This window comes from Corvus kubaryi, unplaced genomic scaffold (assembly GCF_017639235.1).
Source record: "Corvus kubaryi isolate FWS band 111438036 unplaced genomic scaffold, C.kubaryi_AGA036_p1.0 138, whole genome shotgun sequence".
NCBI lineage: Eukaryota > Metazoa > Chordata > Aves > Passeriformes > Corvidae > Corvus > Corvus kubaryi.
The window spans coordinates 4,967,502-4,980,126 of NW_024580672.1; the positions used below are offsets into that span (position 1 = coordinate 4,967,502).

General features: G+C 42.2%; 1 protein-coding gene and 1 long non-coding RNA gene across 11 annotated transcripts in view; one reads left to right on the forward strand and one right to left on the reverse strand.

The window, feature by feature from the left end:
- The window catches only part of LOC121659976, a 94,171-nt gene that overhangs the window by 20,823 nt on the left and 60,723 nt on the right, over positions 1 to 12,625 (forward strand). The window lies entirely within an intron of this gene.
- Positions 1 to 12,625, reverse strand: part of PAX2 (paired box 2) — a 103,151-nt gene that overhangs the window by 11,242 nt on the left and 79,284 nt on the right. For 5 of the 10 annotated variants that reach the window (XM_042018776.1, XM_042018775.1, XM_042018774.1 and 2 more), the window contains exons 8-9: positions 7,328 to 7,537; positions 3,529 to 3,630 (exon numbers count right to left, since the gene is read on the reverse strand). In XM_042018776.1, the coding sequence (XP_041874710.1) occupies positions 3,529 to 3,630; positions 7,328 to 7,537 (312 nt within the window). Of the gene's footprint in view, positions 1 to 3,528; positions 3,631 to 7,327; positions 7,538 to 12,625 lie in introns of those variants that run through there. The other 5 variants (XM_042018778.1, XM_042018779.1, XM_042018780.1 and 2 more) reach the window with 3 other exon arrangements.

Sequence of the window (12,625 nt, forward strand, 5' to 3'; positions counted from 1 at the left end):
GGAAAAATTGAGACATGGATCAAAGGTATTCTGTTACCTTTGTAGGAAACTTCTCTGAGATCTGTAGGTTAAGTGTAGCCCAATACCTGATTCATCTTTCTGTGAGTGACTAAGCCCTGCTTTTTCAAGTGTGTGCTCAGGGCCTCTGGCTTTCATCCATGTTTACAGCTCGAGACCTGAAGTCACAGGAAAGGTAAATGCAGGATATGTATCTTGTCACGTCATCTGCATAAACCTAAGAGACGTGCATTTGCTGGCCGTGTTGCGTGAATGTAGGAGGAGACAAGCTCTTCTCTAGACTATACAAGTAGAAGTCTAGTTGGTTGTCATGGGTAGAACATAGCTTTGATTATTAGCACTGGTTAAACAATCTTCTCAGAAACAGTTTTCCACTGGAAAATGCTGTCTCATTGAAATGGAAATGTTTTGCTTGAGCTTGTCAGCTTCAATAGAGTTTTGGAAGGAAAAGTTCTGAAATTATTGCAAATTGAAAAAAAGTATTATGTTTCAACTTTCTTGTTTTGTTTTATTTTGCCTTTCTCATCTCATTTAATTTCCTTTCAATTCTTTCATTATTTTAATATGTCTTGACATCTAGTACATGTTGATGTTATTGAAATGTTTCATCTTGATGTTTGCAAATTGAACTGTTGCAAGATTCTGACTCCTCATACCAATGCAAGATAAAAGCAAATATCAAGGAATCAGAACTTTGCATGGGTTAGAAATCTGGTTTCTGAACAGCTGTGTGTTTAGCTCTGCACCTTTGTTTAGAGAAGACAGAGCCTCTTTGTCATATTGGCTCATATCCGAACAATAGGTTTGTTTGGATGTTAGTACGTTTCTTAAAGATACTTCCTAAGTAGTCATCTTGCCAGCTCCTTGTTTCCAGTGTAGTTAGAGCACTGACCTCTGAACTTTCTTGGCCTGAGGGCACGTAACAAACCCTTGGCACCTTTGTATTTGATTGTTCAAACTGGACTTGTAACAGAGGTTGCAAGTCAGCACAGAGGATCGATCTCAGGAGGCCTATATTCTGTGCAATCTGTGCTCAGGGAATCTTTACTATTACTTGGCATCTGTATTTAAATCTTATTGGTTTAGTCCTCTAATACAGAAACGATGAGGCATGAAGTGAGCCTAGCAGGTGGCAGGTTCAGAACAAATAAGGGAGATAGTTTTCACAAAATATGTAGTTAAGCTACGGAACTTCTTGCCATAGGTTTCTATGCATGTTAAAGGCTTATATGGGTTCAGGAGACATGTTTTACATTTGTGGAGGGAAAGTCTATCAAGGATTTAATATTAAATAGAAAGATACTAAATCTGGTTTAGAAAGTCTCTTAGCTGCAGTGTGGAGGCTGGGAGATCTTTCGAGAAAGTACCAGTACATGCTTGCTCTACTCTTACACCCTTCCACATACTTCCCCTGTTGGCCCCTGACACGGAGTAGTGGCTGCAGAGATCTGCAGTGTGACCCATTAAAGCCAAGTCTTCTGTTTCTTCCCAGGAAGCCTCTTTATCTCCATCTTGTTGGCTTCAGTCACATTAGAAGACAGGAAGAGAAGGGCTTCCTGGCTGGGTCTGATCAGTGGGATATGACTGAAACAGCCAGAACCTGATGCTCTGTTGAAAGATGCAGTAACTACTGTGGGATGCCCAAATAGGCCACTGGAAAAACTTCCTCTGATTGAATGTTGACATCAGATTTAAAGTAAAGATATCCATTTGACTGGAATAATTTTTTTAACTTTTAAGTATAACTTAACTTTTTTCTGTATAATTCTGTTCCTTTTCTTTTGGGGGATATTGCTGGGCATTTTTTGGGACTGTCTTATAGATAAGCAGCCTCCACATCAAGGAGCTGGAATACCCTATTTTTGGATAAGTGACCCCTCATAATTGCGGTCTTAAAGTTTTTGTCCCAGTTCAGAAGTCAGTATCATCCTTGTGATGAGGACATTAAACATACATAGCAATCACTGAACAGTCTCTATTCAAAGAGCCAGCTATTTTGGTATTATTAGTAATTTCTATATGCTGTGACCTCCTAAGTGTTTTGACCATTAACTGATCTACATATTGTTAACTGAATATACCTACTGTTACTGGGGGGAGTGGTGTGGGGGGGTGTTAATTGATTTTATATTGTCTTAGTGGTTCTCTGATTCTGAAGCCAAACCATCTCCCTGAATAATTTAGTGTAGGTCATGCCCTAAAATTTGCCACTGGAGCAGGTTGCCCAGAGTAATTGTGGATACCCAATCCCTGAAAGTGTTCAAAGTCATGCTGAATGGGGCTTTGCACCACCTGTAAAGATGTCCCTGCCCATGACAGGGGGGTTGGAACTAGGTGACCTTTAAGGTCCCTTTCAACTCAAGCCATTCTATGATCTGTCACTTAAAGATGTTCAGACTTTGACCTGAAAACATTTCCTATCAGTTGTATTTTCACTGAAGTTAATGTTCATTTAGCTGGGTGTTCCGAGATCTGGATGAGGGTTAAGTTAGGCTTTCCACTCATAAGCCCTGGAAAATCATATGATAGTAATTTAAGAGCTTTCTGTCCTCAACTTTTTTCTTCTTTGGTTCTGGACTCATCCCTTCAGAAGCAGAGGTTGCAGAATGGGCTGTGCATCTGCCCCGTAACCGTCACGACTCACAGCCATGGCCCATAACAAGCAGAAATTAGTGGCAGATGAGTTCTGAGTTCTGAGCTACCAGGTCTGAGAAAAAATCCTGCCTCTTCATTTATCTACTGGGGACAACTGTCATCAGAGGAGAGTGGGTAATAGAGCCTGAGGTAATGAACTCTTCAATTGTCCTAGAGTTAATGGTCTTCTCTTCTTCTGAAAGAGTGGGAGAATCCATATACTGAGATAAGGTATTTCTCCAAAGCATTGCGTAGCAAAGAAACAGTTTGTCTTTGGATGTAGGAGTAGGTTGATAGTTTCTTGGATTGGAGGCACTATTACAAACAGGAGGCGGGTAAGTAGTTGGTTGTTAGAAGTGAATAGGTAGTTTGTCCTGAAATGCTGTTAATCATTGCTGAGTTCTTAGTAAATTTAAGCTATATAGACAGTAGATCTTCAAATACTGCAGGTATTAAATTACCATTGATAATATTCAGCTTGATGCCATGGCTTTAGGCATAAGGTGAGTTGTTACCCTAAGTTAGTGAATAGGTGAGTATCTTGAGCCATGAGCAGTACAAAATAATCTGCATAGGTCATTGGAAAATAATTATATTAGTTAATGAATACTAGAGTTAATTAATTACCAATTAATTGCCACAGGTTATAGCTAGCTAGCTGCCCATAGCAGCAGTGAATCAGTTACTAGGGGGAAAGAGATACATTACAAAAAGGGTTGTTAGCTACATTGTTTATAGGTAACTGATGGTTTCTTTATGAAAAGAATAGTGCTTCATGTCAGCAAAGCAATAGCCAAGCCAGCTGTGAAAACTCTCACAATGCTGGTAACAGTTCAAACATGTGTGCACCATTACCAAGGGTTGGCACTGACTTACCAGGAACCATTCCTGCAAGAGTTGATGTTGGGTAGCTGCCTTGTCCAGTTGGGGGAACATGGGGTGGGTAGCCAGGCAAGGTGGTGCTTGCCATATCACGACCTGAAAAGGGAGAGAATCGGAACAGGTGATCAATATGGATAAGATCTTTAAATATTGATTTGGTATCACCTTTTGTCCCACTGTCACATGACTTGATAGGCAACTACTGCACCCCCTTCTCTTACATGAGTTCTGTCCACCCACTGAAAATTCTGGGTGAAAATTGGGGCACTTTTGATCTTGCACTGTAAGGATGGATGTTAAAACTTAGCTTTGATGAGGCTCAAAAGAATTTGGTTTGTTTCATAGATTGTGGATCTATTTTAACTAAATCAAAATGGCCCTGATCTGCACAGAGAATGGCAGCATATTCATTGCCAGAGTAGCTGAGGTCCCAAATATATGCAGTGGATGCAGTTCCAAAACTGTGGTGATGTTGCTTTAGGGCGTGATCAATGTGCAAGGCACTGGGAAGTGATCCAAGAGTTTTCTGTGCCTATTTCTCTTCCCACCTTTGCCATTCACCTGCTGATGGTTTTAAGAAAGTCACTTCACCTCTCTGTGCTTCTTTTTATGCTGCAAACTCTTTGGTGCAAGGGCACACTTTTAGTACATTTGCACAGTGCTTAGCATGAGACCAGTACTGGTTGGACTCCTTCCAGGTGCTGGTGTACTACATGTAATAATAGGATCATGCAAATTAGTTTGAGTCCCACTTCTTTTTTATCACAGGTACAAGTTTTTGTTTGTAATACTTAAAGCTGTGATTTCTTTTCACCACCAAAGTAGTAAAGAGGGGTGTGGACTGGGTGAATGATTATAGTTTATTTTTCCTCTCTTAGGAAGTGCAGCTGGGGGCTTCTTGGTTGATGCCAGAGGCATTTCCTCATTTGGACTGGTTAGCCTGAAAATGGGCCAGCCAGAAGGGCATTTGCTGTTAGCGCTTATTGCATTTAAATGAACTAAAATAATCTCAGAAGCTGCTGGGAGTTTCAAGCCAAAGCAAAACAAAACAAACAAAGAAAAACAAAACAAAACGCTAAATAAATTAAGATAATCTTTCCCCCACAGCTGCTGAGAGATTTACAACTCAACCTCCAACACTGCCTACTGAGATGTCAGCCTGTTCCAGGCATCTAAAGCCTTTCACATTCCCTAGATGAACTGTAGCTCACCAAGAAGTTTGTGCCATTTGTTGTTCTTTTGTTAAATTTTGTCTCTCCTGTCTGTTCTAACTGGAGGGCAAGAGTCTGATTCGCCTTTAGGAGTGACAGGTTAAATATAGCCCGTTAACACCACTGGAGTCACTGGAACAGTGCTGGGATATGCCAGTGAAAGAAGAAGCAGCACTGGTTTAGCTCTACTACCAGCAGAATGGTAACTGATAAAAGCAGGCCCTGGAACAAGCATGAACCTTGGCTGAGGAATCAGAAATAATTAACAGTTACAAGGCAAAGCAAAAACTAATAAGCATGGAACATTAACCTGAAGGGAGGAAGTTTCTCTGGGATGAGGTAGGATAACCTAGTGTCATTGCTTTCACAGGTCTTGACTAAAGATTACTGAGGTGATTTACTCAAGAAAACAGAAATGAGAGTTCATTCTTTCTCCCTGAAGAGGTTCCTGATCAGTGGCTGATGTTCCTAGCTAACGTCCTCTTAGACAACAGCTGAGCCATTTTCCAGCCACTCCCCAATACCAATAAAAATAAATACATAATGTATCAGGGATTAATATTCTACACTCTTTTACTCTTTTATCACCATTACTTCTTCAGTGATTTGTAGCTGTATGTTAAGCAGTATGAATAACACCTAGTAGATGTAGTTATTTTTTTTCTCACTTTGGTTTAAGGAAAGAAATTTTTATGCTTAAAATTCTTGTTCTTTTGGTTTCATTTGTTGACTAGCCTGAGAAATAACAACAAGTGATGAGTGAGAAAACAGTATCATTGAAAAGTTAGAGATAACATTATGTAGCTGCAAGCAAAATTTATTCATTTTGACACTTCCATTCATGTGGGAACACATATACACTCACTCTGCTACTTGATGTGTGCACATATGCCCCTGTGTTTTTATTCAGACATGAGCACACAGAGGTTGATGTTTAAAACTGAGCATGGAAAATTTGTTGGGAAGTGATCATCTGTCAAAATCCCAGTCTTGAAAAAGAAGATAACAAACAAGTACTGTATCAGTAACAACAGTAAGAGTCTCACAGAGAAACTCTTAAAATGCTGTTACATACAAACAGGCCCCTTCCATAACATCCTCTCATTACAAACAGGTAGACAGGATTATTAAATTCTTGTACTGCAGGGCTATGGTAAAGCTAGCTCATAACATGCTTCCAACTCCAGCCATTCTTCTCCTGCAAGAACCGTCTGAGTGAGGAACAGCACCTGAATCACTGTGACATTGTTTGCACTTTTGAACACTTTGTACCATGTCTATCTCCCTATAAGAGTCCTAAGGCAAGTGCCTCTCAAGAAACACAGCACCTTCTAGGCTAGAGGATGGTCATATATGACAGTATCCCCAGATATCTGTAATGTTGTAGAGAGTCGAGAGACTTCTTGGCTTAGGAAGTGCCCAGAACTCAGAGGCTCTTACTGGCTGCAGTAAGGTAGGACCAAGACAGTGTTATGAACACAAGTCTTCTCTGCTGTTACTTGCTGTTTTCCTACATGGAGGTTTACAAATGGAAATCTCACATGACAAGACAAAGGAAGGATATTAAGTCAAAAAAGAAAAATAATATAGGAACATGAAGGAGGCGGAGGTAGGATATGTTTCTTGAGTATTAGGAACTGTGGTCTGCACTAAGACTTGTCTGTTCTGAAAGAGCCCAGATTACATCCTTTGAAAAATGCTCGGTGGTCACCTATAATGATACCCACTATTTCACCCAAGTCCCCCCTGGGATTCTGCAGCAATGTTGCTTCAGTCACCTTCTCAGGAGTTTCCCTTACTACCTACCTGAAACTTGACCTTCCACCCCATCTTCCCCTCCTGCCTGCTGCTCATAAGTGCTGCCGTCTTCTGCAGCCTATTTCTTCACTCCTGCTCTTCCCTTGAAGGCCACCTATCTCAGCTCTGTAATCTTTCGACTGTAAAACATAGTCTCTCACACATCCTTCCTGCTCTTGACATTCAGACATGATGCTGGGTTTCTTAACTGCTTGGTCTGCTGTGTGAAGGCACCAGCTCACACTGACACTCCCAAAACCGGTGACTCAAATGCTGCTCACAGCATGGCTATGGCAGTGCTCACCAATGTCTATCTGACTTAGTAGCTACAACCCATGATGAACAACCCAGACAGGCCTGGAGGTGGCTGGGATCTTCACGCTGCTATCATCTGCCTTGGGCTAGCACACAGTGTGCTGCGCCTGCAGTACTCAAGGTATTGAGTACTCAGGGTATTGGATGGCTAATTGAGGCAACACAGGATGTTTTGCTGAATGTGAAATTCTATACTAAGTCCCAAGCCCAATCCAACTGGGACACCCAGTCACTTCTAGGTAGTTAGAGCTTCTTTTCCCGTTTTGCTCTAAAAATGAAGGACAGGCATGAAAACTTTCTGATTCTTCATGGAGCTGAAAACATATGCTGCGTATGCAGACCTAGAACATGGTTGCTCTGGTTCCCACTTGCACTCAAAGAGCTTGCAGCATTTACTGGCCTCCCCGTCAGACGAAACTGAACCCCTTGCCTACAGCATCCCCACTCAGTTCGTGGCCAAGGCCGGTTACCTGCTATCAGAGGCTGGCTGCTGGACTGCCCAAAGTGGGCACCATGATGAAGGAAGGCACTGTAGCAAGGCGTGGACGCATCGTCTGAAAGGGCCATGTGGAAGGGCTGAAGATCAGCCTGCCCAGAGCCGACCGGCGTGGTGGGGGTGAAAGGGGTGAGAGAGGCTCCATGAGGCTCTTGCTTTATACTGAGGGGAGAGGAGAGGTTTTCTGTGGTAGGGTAAGGGATGGACACAGACAGACAAAGGGAACAGGGGAAGGAAGAGGAGGGTGGGGAAGGGAGGAGAGGAAGAACAAAATGGGTAAATGAAAATGGAGTGGTTAAAATCTACAGGGAAATTAATTTTAAAACAAAAACAAAAATAAAAAGGCTAGTAGTAGATCAGAGGAGCCAGTGCTGAGACAACAGCAGTTAATGTGCCTGGGGGCTAGGCTCGGACTGCAGGAATGCCTCTGCAGGGCAGCAGGAGATGAGGGGAATGGAGTGCAGTGGCAGAGGGGAGGAATGGGAGGCAGGAAGAGGAGAGGTGAGGGAGGGAACATGCAGGAGAGGGAGGACAGGAAGAAGCATAGGATTGGGAAGAAGAATGCTCTGAAGCTTTTGTGCTCCCTTTCCTGCTGCTTTTTCTTGCTGGCCAAGGGCATATGAAGATGCTACACTTACACAGTTGGGCCCAAGGAATTACACCGCTTTTTCTCTTCGAACCCAAGGTAACCTTCCTCAGGAGAGCAGTCTTGCTATAAGCATCTATTAAACAGATTGCTGGGTTTAATGGCCAAAGCTTCTCAAGCCAAATTTCATAAAAGTTTGACAAAAATGGTATAGCTAGAGTTCGAGGAGGTTAAAATACAAATGGGACTGTGCAATTAATAGACAGATGGATCAATCAATTGATCTTTTTCACAGTGGCACATTTTGGAGATTTAACCATAAAAGCAGTCAGGACTGACTCTGATTATTCCCAGAGAGTAGTTTTGCCAGATAGATACCTTGACAGAGAGACATAATGGAAGAGAGGGAATGTGGGGGACTTATAAAAGGTCTAATTTTCATTGTTGTTTGCATTGGGCCTCCATTTCTGATGTGCAGATTTTCATAGGCACAATAGATTCAGCTTTGCAACTGCTCCTAACTTGGCTGCCAAGTAGGATGTTTGGGAATTGGAGAACTCTGTGACCTAAAGCATGGGTACTCCAGAACACCCACTGTTGTTGTGTCAGCAGTAATAGAGTTCTGTATTTGGACATCTGAAAGCAAAGCATGGTTGATGTGATCAGATCAAATCCAAATTATCTAGCAAATCATCCATCCTCAGGTAAACAAATTCAAGCCAATAAATGAAAGCCATCTCTCTGCTGTGATGACAACTATTGCCAATGGCCTATGAAATAAGTTAGTTCTGGTGGTTTTGATTTATACAGAGAAATAGAAATATGACATATAATTAGGTCATAAATCTGACTTCATTAATGTAGAACTGGCTTAATTAATTTTAGGCACCTTGTTGCGAGGCTGTAGTGCTCACCTAGACAATAAAGGGCTGGGCAATTTCTCTCTGCGAATGCTGTTTATCCTGAGACATTTGTTTCCTAAAGATTTGCTACCTGGCAGAAATGATAGTTTGCCATCTGTTTTCTCCTCCAAGTACTTCTAACATGGATGGCCAGCACAGGTCTCTGATCCCCAGGACTTCTTTGCTACTAAGTTTTGCAACTAAGTTTCAATTAGTTGGGAAGAATCAGTCCTGGACAAAAGGGATACAGTTCCTCAAGTCTCTGGTATGCTAAGTGAGGATTGTAATTTCTTTTCCCTTCTTTGCTAGGAAGCTCTGTTTGGCAAGGACCTTTTGTGGAGGATATGGGGAACAGAAGTTGGAGTATCTGGATTTTGTTGTACAGTTAATTAAAGTCCCCAGAGTAGGCAGCACATCAGCACCCATCTTCTGCTTTTTACAACCATACACTGTCCTACTATCCCACTAGTGGAGACTTCATATGCCAGAGCCAGTCTCTGCAGATCGAGAACCCCCCAAGCTATTTTTCTCCTGCATCTTCTCTCATCAGATGGCAAGGAGTGCACAGATTTACTTTCAGACCAGACAGGCAGAGTCATCACCAGCATTCTGGGAGGGCTTGAAGCCTTTATCCAAATAATGTCGATACAAGATAATTTGGATGAAGAGACCTATCTGCAGGCAGAGGGCCAAAAGTTCCCTGGGCTTTCACAGGCTGCAAGTGAAGTGATATTTTTCAAGAAATCCATTTGACAGTGATATGTAAATAAAGTAGGGACACTTCGGTCCTGGGCATTTTCCATACTCCTTTTTCAGCTCTCTTTATTATACAAGAGACAGCAGGTGTGGGGAGCTGCTGAGGAGGAAAGGGCAGAGAGTAAGGTGGACATGGAAGCGTGGGTGGGCAGAAGCAAGAGGTGCTATGGGCAGGGGTTAATCCTGTTTGCACAGCCCCCAGGCACATTGGGTTTCTTAGTCCCTCCCCTGCTTTATTTCTCTTTTAAAGCATGGAATTTTCAGCTATAATCCTTCCTAAACCGCGGCATTTTTCAGGCGCTCTGTGTAAGTGAAACCATAATCTCTGGTAAAACAGACTGCTTAAGCTGCTGTAGCATTAGGCCAATCTGATCCAGCCCCTGGATTTCCGCTCTGCCCAGCCACCACAGAGAGGATTTCAGCCTGAAAGACTGTGTAAAGCCCTTGCAATGGGAACATCAGTGCTAGGCCTTGCCTTGCAAAGCTGGGAAGGGTTAAGGGACCAGGAGCTATTTGTCCCGATGTTGTGAGGCTGTTAAAACCCCTGTCAGACTCACAGTGGAGATGAGCCCAGCCCTCTCTTGAACACATCAAGGCTTATGAAGAAAAATTCCTTGCACCTTCCAGAGGCATCACCACTTACTCAGTGTGTGGGGGGATAAAGAAGTCAACAGTAACATGGCAAAGAGACTTGAACACAATAATGCTAAACACTCTTCTCTCTAAGAATAGTGGAAAGGAGGCAAGGATAAGGTCAGACAGCGAATGATTGCACAACCAAAACTCAGACTTTTATGTGTCTATTTATCTGTCTATCTTTCTCTCTACACTCTGCAACTGCACAGACATAATTTATATCCCATGTATCTTTACTGATGGATGGCATTTACCATTTTTTACTCCTTTGTTGTCCAACTCTCCACTGACTAAAAGCACCAGAATTCTGTCTCTGGTATAACTCCTGCCACTGCTATGCTGGAATAATTGCCCCAGCAGTGAATTATAGCTCCAAAGCATGTCACTGTATACAAAATCAATTGATTGATCTATCTCTTCACCTGTGAATGGCACAGTCCCATTTTTCATTTTAACCACCTCAAACTTCAGCTGCATCTTTTATGTTTTCAATTTTGATTTTTTCCATTCTCTAATTCTTTCATATTTGTGATGGAGAACTTGCCCCTGCCTATCAGAAGTCCTGCTAATGCCAGCAAGCCGTGGAGCAGTGCCATACTGGCTTGTCTATGTTGTGTTGAGGAGTATTCCTTTCTAAGGCTCCTTAAGCAAATGCCAAGGTATGTCTTGCTCCTAAGGCTGGAATACCAACCTATAATCAAATGGGGGGAAATGGAATGAGTTTGCAACCCCTTTCCAAAGCAGCAGAAATCTATTCCTGCCCCAGTCTCCTTTCTTCTTCTAAAAGGCAAGCAGTATCCTGGTTTGCAGGTGACAAAAAAAAAATTGCCCACTGTCATGGTGGGGGAAACTTGAAAGTCAGCAGGGTGGGGATATAGGTGGAAACACAGCAGAGAACAACATTTTGTGCATCACCTACTCCTCTCTTTCTGACTGTACTTGCTTTGTTATGGTTGTTTTTCTTCCCTTCTAACCCTTTCCTCTGTTATTTTAGCAAAGAGCAAGAACTGGTGATCTCTAGCCTAAATTCCCACTGCAAATGAAGGGATTTTGGCCAGGCAGAGTGAGAGGAAGATTCACAGCTTTGGGTTCCTATGGAGACTCATCTCAGCTTTTATCATGCTCTCTCGTGCTGAAGGGAAGGGAAGCGGGGAAGGGGGAGGTTGCAGGACTAGATAAGCTGCTTGTTTTTCATTGCTGGCTTCCTGGAGGATAAGCTATCTGCATCCAGTGCTCCTTTTCATTACAGTACACAAAGAATACCAAGATGGCACATCCATGCATGAGGGATGGCTTTTACACACCCACTCAACACTGCTTACCATTTTGACAATGTTTCCTGTTCTTCGTCTTTTCCTGAGGTCTCAATCAAATATTTGTATGACCCCAGTGCCCCACCCTTTAGACCCCATATCCTTACAGCATCACTTAGGGGTCACTCATTTATCTGTGAGGAACTGAGCCCAGAGAAGAATATTCAAGTTCGTGTAGGAACCCTGTGCCAAAGCTGAATCTTATCTCAGGTGAATTCTATCCTTGTATCTACCTCTGAAACATCTTTTTCTGTATTTGTGTTCTCTATTCCTTCGAAAAGTTTCATTGTGGTAAACAGAACTGGGTCCTCAGAACTCATGGACTGGTGAGTTTACGCTATAAGCTGTGGAGTCACATCACTTTCTCCTACATGGGAATCTTTCCTCCAGTTCCAAAAGCCATACAAAAGACCAGACATGACTGACACAGCATATTGTTTGCTTTGCTTACTGTCATGTCAGAAGAACCACTTTTTCTGTTCTTAGTTTCCTAGGTTTTCTGTTGCAAGAGCATTTTGTAAGTTGCACTGAAAATAAAGACTGTCTTCCCTTCTCTGATCATAACAGACCTTTGCAAGAAGAACTTAAAAGTGTGCCAAGATTAGCCTGCTTCTCATTATACCTTTGTCTTCCTACTGACTAGAGAGTGAGCCTTGTGTGTTCAGGTTTATTTTCTGTTTCTGCACACATTAATCCCTGTTCTTAGCCCATTACATTGTTGAGTAAATGTTTGAAGAAACAACCTTGGACTGCTTTTCCCTAAGAGTCAAAGCTGTTGTGACATCATATTCCATGTCAAATTTTGTAATCCATTTACCTTATTTTTTTCATTAAACTGAATGTTATAAATCTAGGTTTTGTGTCTGATCGGATCAACTGATGCTTTCCAAGTAAGCTGACCTGCTAACTCTGTATGTTACTTTGAAGAGAAAATTATATAGTCTTCATATAGAGTTAAACATGGAGCTTCCAGTAGACCTGTGATCTGGACTTACTCTTTGAAGCTACTTGAGTACTGATTAATCACTTGAGAACTCCACTGAAGTCTGTTTCATATGGCTCTCAGTACATTTGTTTAA